The sequence below is a fragment of the Cricetulus griseus genome, chromosome 4 (assembly GCF_003668045.3).
Source record: "Cricetulus griseus strain 17A/GY chromosome 4, alternate assembly CriGri-PICRH-1.0, whole genome shotgun sequence".
In the NCBI taxonomy this organism is placed as follows: Eukaryota; Metazoa; Chordata; class Mammalia; order Rodentia; family Cricetidae; genus Cricetulus; species Cricetulus griseus.
In genome coordinates, this window is record NC_048597.1 from 116,360,486 (window position 1) to 116,373,488 (window position 13,003).

Here is a 13,003-nt window from a genome sequence, read left to right on the forward strand (position 1 = left end):
TGTTGCTCATGCAGAGGACCCAGGTTCAGTTCTCAGCACCCATGGGATAATTCACAGGCATCTATAACTCCAGTTTCAAGGAATCCAGTACCCTTTTCTGATCACAGAGGGCACCAGGAACACATATGGTGCATATATACACATACAGGCAAAACACTCATACACATAAAATACAATAGATAAATCTTCTTTAAAAAAAGTTGCTGGGTGTGGTGGTATATGCCTTTGATCCCAGCACTTGGGAAGCAGAGGCAGGTGGATCACTGTGAGTTCCAGGACATCCTGGTCTACAGATTGAGCTCCAGAACAGCCAAGTCTACAAAAACAAACCCTGTCTCAAAATGAATGAATGAATGAACGAATGAATGAATGAAAGTTAGTTGTTCAAGGTCATCTTTAGCAACAGGTGAGTTTGAGGCTGTTGTGAAATAAGATTCTGCCTTACATACACACACACACACACACACACACACACACACACATCATATATACACAATAAGAATAGATACAATAAAATGGAGGTTGGGAATATAGTTCCAGTGTAGGGTCCTTGTCTAGCATGTCTGAGATCCCCTGTACTACAAAAACTAAAAGAAAGAAGCTAAGTGTGGTGATGCATGCTTGCAATTCCAGCACTCAGGAAGCAAAGGCAAGAGGACATTGGTGAGTTCAAGGGTAACCTGGTCAACCTATCAAGTCCCGGGCCAGCCAGGGCTACACAATGAGACCCTGTCTTGAAAAGGGTGGATGGGGAGAAGGGAGGAAGAAAGGAATGGAAGGGAGTAGGAAGGGAAGGAGGAAAAGAGGAGGAAGAAAGGGAAGAACAGGTGGCCAGACTTAGAGGACCATTACTTTGGATCGATGTCCTTATCTTTCCAGCTATCCATGAACTCCTGTTCATCCTGGGCTAGTTCCTCATTGGATGTCATCAGTTCATCCTCTTCTTCACCATTGAAATTCCCACACACACCGCAGACCTGGGAAGGCAGAGGGGAGTGGGTTTTCAGGGCTAAAATGGTAGCATTTTAGTGTGGGGTTGTTTTTTTTGGTTGGTCCTGGGAATGAAACCCTGGGCTTTACGTAGGTGTTCTACCGCTGAGCTACGGCCCTCATTGCCTGTTCATTATTTTAGTTTTTATTCTTTGGAAACAGAATCTTCTGTGGCCTATGCTGCCCTCAAACTTGATATGCAGCTGAGGATAGTCTTAAATTTTTGATCTTTCTGCTTCCAAATCCTAAGTGCAGGGATTACAGGGATGGAACCCAGGGCTTCCTGGATAGTAGGTAGGCACTCTTCCAAAAGAAGTAAAACCTGGGGGCTGGAGAGATGGCTCAGAGGTTAAGAGCACTGGCTGCTCTTCCAGAGGTCCTGAGTTCAATTCCCAGCAACCACATGGTGGCCCACAACCATCTGCAATGAAATCTGGTGCCCTCTTCTGACCTAAAGGTGTCCATGCAGATAAAGCACTTAAATACATAAATCATAAAAAAGTAAAACCTATACCTTCTAGTTCTTGAGACATGGTCTCTCTGGATAGCCTGGAGCATACCACCACCCATCCTTAGCCTCTCAAGTACATGGATTAGAGAGGTGTGTGCCAAAATACCAGGCACTAAGGGCATTTTTCATTGCTGCATGCTTGCCATACCTACATAGATAGGAACATTCTTCCTTCTTCCTCTATGTTGGGGAATGAATGACCTCTTCAGAGTTTTAGAATGGGATGCCATTCTACCCCCCCCCAAAAAAGGTCACCTCCTCACCCTCACAGCCATGTGTTTTCCTTCTCACCTTTCCATTAGAGGATGCAGGGATTTTGATATCTAAGAAACTGTTGCTCTCAAATTTGACTTGAACTTCATCCTTAATTGTGACAATGGTGTAGACATCTTCAGTCGTGATGCTGATTCCTGGGATCTGGGTCGTGGCAGGAAGGGTGACCTGCGTGTCATTGATCTGAAGAGGAAGACAGAACCATGAATAGATGGAGCAACCAGAGACCTCTTCTCCCAGGGTTCGCTCCTCCTTCCCAGCCTGTCCCTGAACCCAGCTCACCAGGACTGTATGTTTTTTTTGCAGAGTGACTCGGAAGCTAAAGATGTCAATGTATATCTGATAGACACTAAAAGTCCTGGTTTTACTGAGGGTATCCTTGTCAGTCTTGGCACTGATCGTGAAGAAAGGCAGGTTCATGTTGGGGTGGCACACTTTGACCAAGACGTAAGTGCACATGTCTTGGATAGGATGGATATGGCCATCAAAGCTCACAATCTGAGAATCTTCTGAGATGTGACACTCTCCCATCTCTGTGGAGAAAGAGGTGACTGAGGGATCATTCCAAATCCCTAGGAACACAGTCCATCCTTCTCTCTGCCTGGTCCAGACAAGAGAGAGGAGGACCACATTTAAGAAAATAATCAAGCCGGGTGTTGGTAGCGCACGCCTTTAATCCCAGCACTCGGGAGGCAGAGGCAGGTGAATCTCTGTGAGTTCGAGGCCAGCCTGGTCTCCAGAGCGAGTGCCAGGATAGGCTCCAAAGCTACACAGAGAAACCCTGTCTCGAAAAACCAAAATGAAAAAAAGAAAAGAAAAGAAAAGAATCAAAGTCTGAGGATCTGCTAGCATAATTCTTGAGGGTGGGTAGGGTGTGACTCACACAGCTAGGGACTTACAATGTGCTATGTGTGGTAGTTTGAATGCAAGATCAGAAGTTCAAGACCAGCCTAGGGTGGGGGTGAGGGGCTGGCAGTTGGAGTTCTGCCATAGTCCTTCAGGTATAGTGAGGCTATGTCAACCTCTACAACAGAGGATGTCGGGAGCAAGTGTGGAGGACTGGGAAAGCTGCTCCTAATGGCCGAAGGTTCTCTTGCGGCATGGCCCTGCTTACCGGCAGCACAGCGCAGCAGCCCATCCTGGCGCAAGCACACGTGGTTGGCCTCACAGGCTGTGGGGCTGCAGGTGACGTTGCTGTGGATGGAGCACGTGCAGAGGGTGGTGCAGGTCCTCTCTGTGTACCAGCTCTCCCCCAACTGTGGGGCATGGCCATCATCAGCAGAGCCAATAGGAAACTTGGAAACTGGAGATGGGAGGAGCCCTCCCCAACCCAGAAGGGTAACTGTATTTGGTCCCTTCCCTTTCCCCATCTTTCTCCCTTCCTTCCCTCCCCCCTTCCCTTCACTTTCTTCCCCTCCCTCCCTTCCTTTTCTCCCTCTCCTCCTTCCTCCCCCACCTCTGTTTTCCTTCTATCTGCCCATCCATCTTTTCTTTGAGACTGGGTTTCACTATGTCGCCCAGGCTGCCCTTGAGCTCATGACCCCTCTGTTTCAGCATTCCAAGTGCTGAGATTCCTGGTGTACACCCCACACCTGGGTCTCCATCCCTATTGTTCTCAGCTTCTCAATATGTAGCCTTTGTCCTCACCCCACCCCCACCCCCGCTCTGTCCCTCCCCACCTTTTCTTGTGCTCTGAGGCCTCCACCTTTCTTTTGCCTCCCCATGCCCACATGAAGCCAGAAAGGGGGAGCATCCCCTGCCATACGGCCTCTCACCAGGTGGTAGGAGCCGCCCTGGTCGCTGCAGCCACAATGTCTGAGGGGCACACAGGTGGTTCCACTCAGGATGTAGCCTTTCTGGCATTCACAGCCCTCGACACAGGGCAGGGCTGGACAGTCTTTTGGGGTGCTTAGGGTGAGGCAAGTGGCTGGGCAGGGGTTCGCACATGGGTTGTAGCTGCTCCCAGGTTGGCACCTCAGAGCTAAGAAGAACACAAATGTTAAGAAAGGCAGAATGGCACGGCTAGCTCCTGACCTTGGAGTGACAGCTCCTGGGAAGGTTCATTGATGAGTGAGGAACCCTGGTCTATCTATGTGATAGGTTTTTAAATCTTTTTCTTCTTTTGAGATAGGGTCTCATGTAGCCCAGGCTAGCCTTGAACTTGCTATGTAGTCGCATATGATCTTGAATTCCTGATTCTCCTGCCTCCATCTTCCCAGTTCTAGGATTACAAGTATGTGTCACCATATCCTATTTTATTAATTGATTAACTGGTTGACCAGTACAGGCTACAGTTCTGTAGCCCAAGCTGGCCTCAAACTCATAGTCCTCCTTATTTCAGCCTCTTAATTGCTGCAGCTACAAGCATGAACTACAATATTGGGCTCTCACAGCTCTGCAGTGAGCTATTATTTAGGCTTCCAAAGGAAGTATGACCTGGACATGGCAGGACACACTTAAAATCCCGATCTCCTGAAACTGATGCAGGAATATTGCCATGAGTTCAAGGTCAGAATGAGCTACATGAAATCCTGTCTAAAATTCCATCTTCCTCCTCAAAAATGAATGCCCTGGTATATGCTACAACATGGATGAACCTGGAAAATCATGCTAAGGGAAAGGTGTTAGTTATCACAGGAAACATATTATATGTGTGGGGATGAGTGTGTTTATGCAAGGATGTTAAAGCTAAAGCCTAACCCCATTTATCATTTCTCAGGTGCTGCCCACTGTTTTTGAGAGAGAGAGATACAGGCAGCCAGACATGCACACAGAGAGGGAAAGACAAACAGATGAGAGAGAGAGGCAGACAGAGTTATTGACAGATACACACATAGGGAGGGAGAGATAGACAAGAGAGAGAGAGGCAGAAAGAAAGAGGAGGGAGAGATAGAAAGGGTCTAACTATGTAGCCCAGGCTGACCTTGAACTCCTGACCTTCCTGCCTCCACCTCTCAAGTTCTAGGATTACAGGCATGGACCACTGATGGGGGAGGTCCTTCTGTGCATATGTTTGTCTTACTGGTTGATAAATAAAGCACTGTTGGCCAATAGGGAAGTAAGTTAGGCGGGACTAAGAGAGAAGGAGGATCCTGGGAAATGTAGGAAAGGGAGGAGTTGCCATGTGATCCCAGGAAGAGAGGACACAATAAGGCCGGCATCCTCTGGTAAGATAAGTCCTTATAAAAATAAATAGATTAGTAGTTATGGTTGATAATTAAGAGCAAATTATTTCTTATTAGCAAATAAGAAATCCTAGTCATTGGCCAGCAGCATTGTAACTAATATAAGACTCTGTGTGTTATTTGGGGCCCTAAAGCAGTGGCAGAAACCAAGCAGCTGGCCGAAAGAGTTATCGTTACAGACCACCATACCTATTCTTACAGGAAATTAAGTTTGTAGAGACGCAGGGCTGAGGCAGGTGTGGGATGGAGTGTTAATGGGTCAGACTTACAGCTGGGAAAGAAAAGGTTCAGGTGACGGCTGGTGGTAGGAGTTGGTGATTATATAAGAAAGTGAATGTCCTTCTTACCATTGAAGCTTTTAATTTGTACACTTAAAAATGTCCAAAATGCAGGAGGAGGGGTGGGAGGGAGAACTGTGGTTGATATGCAAAATGAAATTTTAAAAAAATAAGCAAAAAATAAGAAATTTTCAAAAATGTCCAAAATGGTTTTGAACATTTTATACAAATGGTATCACATACGATCCTCTGTGGCTTCTCTAGTGAACATAGTTTTCAACATTCATCCATGTTGAACTGGAATTTCATTCTTTTTATAGCTACATAATTGTATGAATATGCCATATTTTATTTACCCACTTCACAGTTGACAAGACAGTTGAATTGTTTCCAATCTTTTTGTTCTTGTAAGCATCTTGCTAGATAGCACAGGCTGACCTCCAACCATCCTTCCTCCTGCCTGTGTCTCCCAAGTACAGGGATTACAGGTCAGCACCTCTAGCCCAGACTTGTGTCCACTTGTTGGCTGTGATAAAAGATTTGTATAGACTTTTGTGGAAGAATTTTGGTTCTAATAAGTTACTGTTTTCTGCACATATGCAGGACTGGATTGCAGGTCAGATGGTAAATGTAATTATTTTTAGGAACTGCCATACTATTTCCCCTAAATGGTTCAAATGGGATTTAACTCCATGACAGTGGCTCTGCCTAGCATACACAAAGCACTGGGCTTGATCCTTAGCACTACAAAGAGGGAAAAGGAGAGCTATAAGTCTCAAATCCCAGCAGGCAAGAGGCCGTTTGAGAATACCCTAGACTGTACAGAGAGTTCAAGGGCAATTGGAGCTACTTAACAAAACCAAATGAATGGGACTGGGAAGATGGCTAAACAGGTAAAGTGTTTGCCAAGTAACTGAGGACTAGAATTGAGAGCCCCAGCAACCACATAAAAGCTGGGTGGATGTGGTTGTCTACCTGTTATCCCATGATTCAGAAGGCTGAGACAGGGGTCCCAGGGGCAAGCTGACTAACTAGCCCGTGAAAAAGTTCCAGGTTTATTGAGAGACCCTGTCTCAGCAAATAAAGTGGAAAAAGATCAAGGGAGACACCTGAAGTCAACTTGTGGTCTATACACACACACACACACACACACACACACACACACACACACACACATGCAAAAATGAATACACCGGGGCCAGTAATGGGTCAGAGAGTCAGTGTGCTTGCTGACAGCCTGTTGGCCTGAGTTTGATCCCAGGACCCTCATGATGGATGAGAGAACCAACTCCTGAAAGTTGTCCTCTGACCTCTACATGCACACATGAAAGAAAGAAAAGGGAAGCATGCCCACATGCACATCACATACAAATACACACAGTAAAAACCAACAAATCCAAACAGAAAACACAATAAATTTAAAACAATTTAAAGATTGCTCCTGGCTGAGAGGATGGCCCATGCATTCCACAATTGGGGAGGCAGAAGGCAGGCCAATCTCTGCACCTGATCTACATAGCCAGTTCCAGGCAGCCAGTGTTACATTGTGAGATTCTGTCTCAATATTAAGTAATTAATTAAAAATATTTTTAAAAGGGGTCTTGTTAAAACCTGGGAGAAGGGGTCAATAACTAGACACAAGGCCAAATTTTTGATCCTATAAAAATCAGACAGTCAGGCATGGTGGTATATACTTGTAATCCCAACTCTCCTCACCTACACAGGAAGTTGGAGGCCAGCCTGGGTTACATGAGATCCTGAGATCCTGCCTCAGAAAGAAAAAGAAAGAGAGAGAGAGAGAGAGAGAGAGAGAGAGAGAGAGAGAGAGAGAAAAGAAGAAGAAGGAAGGATAAAAGAAGAAGAAAAAAGAAAGAAAAAGAAGGCAGGGAAACAAAGACGGAGGAAGTCTCTGGGCACTCTAAGAAAGAGCCCAGCTAGGAGAGGCAGAGTGCAGAAAGGGAGAGAGTTTCCTATGGGTGTGGATGCAGGCTAAGGGACAGCACTGGGATAGGAGAGGACGGGGTTCTCAGGGTTCACCAAGGGCTGTAGGAGCTAGAGTGGGGATCACTCACGGCAGAAGGTGCTGTTGCGCCAGGTAGTCACCTGGCCAGCTTGGGCGCACAGGGTTGCATAGGCCTGCAGGGAGCGACACAGGGCCAGGGTGTCCCCTTTGGTCCCACACTGGGCATACACACAACTGGAGAAGCTGGCCTGAGGGGGCACTGCCTCGTGGCAATTGGAGAAGGGCCCTGGAGGAAAAACGAAGCAGAGGAGAGGAGGGTGAGCCCAGTGGGCAAGCTGGGCCTTGAAGCTTCTGTGCAGCTAATTTAGGGGCTATATGTGTATCTGTATGTGTGTGCAGGTGCATGCAAGCCCAGAGACAGCCTCAGGTGTCATTCCTCAGTAACCATCACCTTGACTTTTAATATATTTATTATTACTATTTATTATTATTATTATTATTGCTGTGTATGTACATATATGTACAATATATGTATGGGTATATATGCTATGGTATGTGGAGGTCAGAGAACGAGTATGTAGAGTTAGTTCTTTTATTCCAAATTTACATGATTTCTAGGGACTAAACTCAAGTTAGAGCAAGAACCTTTACCTGCTGAGCCATCTCACTAGCCCCACGCTCATGTGTGTGTGTGTGTGTGTGTGTGTGTGTGTGTGTGTGTGTGTGTGTGTAGAGGCACATGTCCCACAGCACACATGGGAAGGTCAAAAGAAACCCACAAGAGTCAGTTCTCTCCTTCCACCTTGTGGGTCACAGGGATCAAATTTGATGGCAGGCACCTGTATCCTCCAAGCCATCTTCTCAGCCCTTTGTGTTGCCTTTTGGGACATGGTCTCTCATTGACCAAGCTGGAACACACCAAGGCAGCTAAGCTGGTCAGCCAGCGAGCTCCAAGGATTCACCTGTCTGTCCTCTCCCAGCACTGGGACTGCACATGCATACCAACATGCCTGGGTGGGTTTTTTTATTATTATTATCATTTTGTGAGGAATGGGTATATGCATGCCACAATACCCAAGTGGAGGTCAGAGTACAACTTTCTGGGATTGGTTCTATGTGGATTCCAATAACTGAAGTCAGGTCTTCAGGTTGATTCTGAGTGCCTTTACTCTGAGCCATCTCTCCAGTCCCACAATCAGGTTTTATTTGGGTTCTAAGGATCAAACTCAGGTCCTTGTGATCCTGTGCTTGTAAGACAGGCACTTCCCAACTGAGCTATGTCCTCAACCCTTGCACAGCTAATTTCACATCCTCTTGCATCAAAGCTTGGATGTAGTCAGGCATGGAGTCACAGGTCTGCAATCCCACACTTGAGAGAATAGGGCAGGAGAATCACCATGATTTTGAAGCCAGCTTGAGCTACATAGAGAGACTGAGCCCACCCCGGTCTAAAACTGAGAACTTATCTGAAAAAAAATCAGGGACTGGGAATGTAGCTCAGTTTTGCTTGCCTGGCATGCCCTGGTTCAGTTCCCCAGCACCACATAAACTGGATGTGGTGGTGAAAATCTGTAATCTCAAGCATTTAAGAGGTAGAGGCAGCAAGATCAGAAGTCAGTGTCATCCTGGGCTACAGTGGGTTCAAGGCCAGCCTTCGAAACAATGGGACCTTGTCTCAAAATGAAAACAAACAAACAAACAAAAATAAATAAATAAAAAGAAAAGGAAACAACAATGACAAAACCAAATGCACTGGGAACCTATGGCCTGTCAGTCATGGTTCCTAAGAAGGAAACCACTCTGTACTCCGGTTGGCCTCCCCGCTTTCTGTCTGCTTCTACTCTGGCTCTTTCTCCCAACATGACCTGTTCTATCTCTTGCCCTGAGCAGAGGACAAAGGGCCCTGGGAAGAGATGCCTCTCACCAATAGGGTTCATCAAGATGGCACATCTTTTAGTCCAGGTGTCATCCATGTTGTTCTCTTCACAGCTGGAGGACTTGCCCCTGACTACAAAGCAGCTGGATGAGGGGAAGAAGAAAGGTTAGAAAGGTTAGGTTTGAGGAAGAATTCTCTAAAGTGAATCTAAGTCACATAGGGGGAAAATGGGAAGGAAACACAATAGTGCTTTCAAATGCAAAGGGCCAGGAGACACATCAGGAAGGAAGAAGGCTAGAGGCCAGTGGGACTTCTCAAATGGCTGTGTCTAAGGCAAGAATAAGAGAAGGTGGCAAACATAGGCCTGAGGAGCTAGGACAGTTTTATTTAACTGTTTACATTTTTTTTGAGACAGGGACCCTTTACATAGTTCTGGCTGTCCTGGAACTCACCATGTAGACCAAACTGGCTTCCAATTCTTCTGCTTCTGCCTCCCAAATGCTGGGATTAAAGGCATGAGCCACTATGCCTGACTTGTCTACATTTTATTATTTATTCTTTAATTTTTAGTTTATTATGTTTAATTATGTGTGTGTGTGTCTGAGTATGGATATATGCACATGAGTGCAGGTGCCTAGAGAGGCCAGAAGAGGGCATCAGATCCCCTTTAGTTGTAGTTATAGGTGTTTGTGAACCACCAGGTCGGTGCTGGGAACCAAATCTGGGTCTTCTGCAGAACAGCAAGCACTCTTAAATGCTGAGCCATTCCCCATCCCCTTTTTGAGACAAGGTCTCATGTATCCCAAACTACCTTTGAATTCACTGCATGGCCCAGAGTGACTATGAAGTACTGATCCCCCTGCCTCCACCTCCCATCTGTTGGAATTAACAGTCATGCACTGTTAGTGCTTCATTTGTGTGGTGTTGCGGATGGAAGCCAGGGCTTCATGAATGCTAGTAGTAGATCACTTTACCACTGGGTTGTACACCCAGTCCTGCTGGGACAACCTCTCAAACTTGCAGCCACTTGTTAAGTGTGCATCTGTCATGGGCAAAGCCCTGAGTTCCATCCCCAGCACTGGAAGCTAGGAGAGGATGAAGAATGCAATTGACTGGATTCCCGACAGCAGGGTTGCAGTACAGAGGAAGCCCAGATATACAAAGGATGCTCACTTGCAGACTTTTCCTCAGGGGCCAGTTTTCCTAGGCCCAGTTCATCAGAATATCAATTCCCCCATGTCTGTCTCCCTATGCCAATTTCTCCTAGGCCTAGCTCCCTAAGGTTCAGCCCTCACCAGACCTATCTCACCCAAGCACCATTCACCCAGGCTCAACTCACCTAATCCCAGATCCCTATACCCAGCTCACCCAGGCTCAGAGGCTTCAAGTATTTTCCAAGAAGCTCCCAGCAGAAGTGAGCTGCCTGCAGGCTTTCTGTCTGGACGAAGATTGTCATCCAAACTGTTATTGTTATAGTTCCCTAAGGAGGAGAGACATCATAGGGGTGGCATATGTTGCATAGGGTTGCCCTTGAACCCACAAAGTAGCACTGAGGCCACCTCCTTCCCAACTAGAAGACACATTGCTTAATGCCATATCAAAGCTAACCCTTTTGTCTTTTTTTTCTGGATTTCCCCCTTTAAATGACAAAGTCTTAGGTATACTAGTCTAGTCTTGAACTAATAATTATGTAGCTAAGGATGGCCTTGAACTCTTCGTCCTTTTATTTTCATCTCCCAAGTCCTGATATTATAGGCATGCACTACTACCCAGTTTATACAGTACTGCGATGAAACCCAAGACTTCCTACATTCAAGGTAAGAGCTCTACCAACTAGGCTACACTCCCATTCTACCTTTCATCTTTGTTTTGAAGCAAGTTTTTATGAAGCCCAGGCTGCCCTTGAACTCACCACCTAGCAGAGGATGACCTGAACTCCCGATTCTCCTGCCTCTACCTCCTGAGTATCATAGTTACTGGTATGTACCATCACATCTAAAAACCCTTCCCTTTTTCCATCTGGCTTTCCTCGGCACCTACTTTTGGGCCCATTGTCCTCAATTCATTCCTTGGTTGGAAAGTCCTGAGAACACCCAGTGGAGACATGGGGAGGGGGACAGATTTCCCCAAGGGTCTTACCACACAGCCCACAAAGTGAGCCAGTGTATGAGGATGGCACTGTCACCTCCACCAGGTGGTTTCCATCATATCGAACTTGAAGCCCAAAGTTCGTGTAGAGCAGGACAAAGATGCCACTCGACCTAATAGTCACCCGTCCTTTCAAAGGCCACACAGGCAGTGTCACCCGTTGGTTGTTCAGCTGCAGAAATGGGCAGGATATAGTAGAGAGAGAGGGTCAGAAACTTGGAACAAAGACCAAATGGGGCACAGTTTAAAAAACGGAGAACAGGATGGAGGTGACTTGAAGCTCAGCTCTTGGAGGTAGAAGCAGTAGGGGTTGGTAATTCAAAAGTTATCCTCAGTTACATAAAAAGTTCTGGACCAGCGAGGACACATGAGACCCTACCTCAAAATAGCAATAACTTAAAGAAAAAGGAAGAAGAAAGAGAGTGGGTGTTGGTGTGAGGTCTAGAAGGCAATGGAAGACACATACCACGACCCTTCGACCTTTGAACAGGGAGATTTTGAGGTCAAAGACCTGCACATGGACAGCTTTGACATTGGAGACTTCCAAGTTGCCATCACGGATCTCATTGGTGACACTCACAACAAAGTTATTTTCTTGAATATTGGACCAGCAAGGCCGGGTCAGTACATAAGTGCAGGTGCCCATAAAATTATGCAAAGCTCCATCGAATGTCAGGTAGTGGGGGTCACCTGAGGCAATGCAGGTGGCTGCACCTGGAGAGGAGAGGACAGGCTTTGGTGTCTTGTTGCCCCACACCCCAGAAGCCTCAAATCAAGGTTGTCATCTTGGGGAGGCTGTTTTGAGGCGGTACCCATGACACATTGACTTGGCTCAGAAAGGCCAAGAAAGGAGACTCCCTTACTCAACTTCACTTTCTGAGCCCTTAAAGATGCTGATCCTACTCTGAAAGTTTCCATCTGGAATCCCAAAGACCCATGTCCCAGAATCTTGATTCTCCAGCTCAGTATTATTGGGAAGCGGTGGAAATTTTAGGTGTGGTGGAAGGTTTGAAGGTTTGGGGTCATTGGGGGGATGTTGTTGAAGGGGATTGTGGGGTCCTAGCTTCTTTCTCGTTCTTTCCCTCATGTTCCAGCCATGACGTAAGGAATGTTTTGTTCTGCCATGTTTCCCAACAGAATGGGCTGCCTAACCATGGGAGCAAATCAACAAGATCAAATGATCACATACTGAAACCTCCCAAAGAAACCTTCCTTCTTGTCCTCACCTTCCTCCTCCCTCCTTTAATTAAATAATGAAACATTTATTGATTTTTCACACAGTCCAATCACTTCTACACAAATGGCTTCAAAGTAGTACACAGCCTCAAAGGATTGTGAGCTAACATCCTAGTCAACAGACTTCAAGACATCTGCCCCTCTGTTCCCAACTATTCCCGCTCCTTCCACCACTCTCTGAACACTTACTGGCCCTGGGGCAAAAAGACCTGTGTTTCTAGGACCCTGAGTTGCTTCTATCTTAAGCTCAAATGAACAAAAGTAGGAATATATCCAAACCCATAAAAAATTGGGGAAATGGAACTGAGCATTACAAATCACAGTAGACAGCCTTAAATGTGGGGTTAAATTGCCATCATTAGCTTCAGATGACAACGTGACACACCTGGAAAGAGGGGACCTCAACTGCAAAATTGACTCCACCAGATTGGCCTGTGAGCATCTCTGGGGGGCAATTTTGTGACTCTTAGTTGATGTAGGAGGGCCCAGTCCACTGTAAGCAGTGCGATCCTAGGCTGTTTAAGAAAGATAGCTGACTTTGAC

General features: G+C 46.3%; 1 protein-coding gene across 1 annotated transcript in view; it reads right to left on the reverse strand.

Moving 5' to 3' along the window:
- The window catches only part of Zan (zonadhesin), a 108,383-nt gene that overhangs the window by 68,829 nt on the left and 26,551 nt on the right, over window positions 1–13,003 (reverse strand). Inside the window, 10 exon segments of the mRNA XM_027416274.2 lie at window positions 853–977; window positions 1,793–1,957; window positions 2,048–2,307; window positions 2,889–3,030; window positions 3,550–3,755; window positions 7,310–7,486; window positions 9,125–9,219; window positions 10,445–10,556; window positions 11,216–11,396; window positions 11,691–11,938. Coding sequence (XP_027272075.1) covers window positions 853–977; window positions 1,793–1,957; window positions 2,048–2,307; window positions 2,889–3,030; window positions 3,550–3,755; window positions 7,310–7,486; window positions 9,125–9,219; window positions 10,445–10,556; window positions 11,216–11,396; window positions 11,691–11,938 — 1,711 coding nt within the window.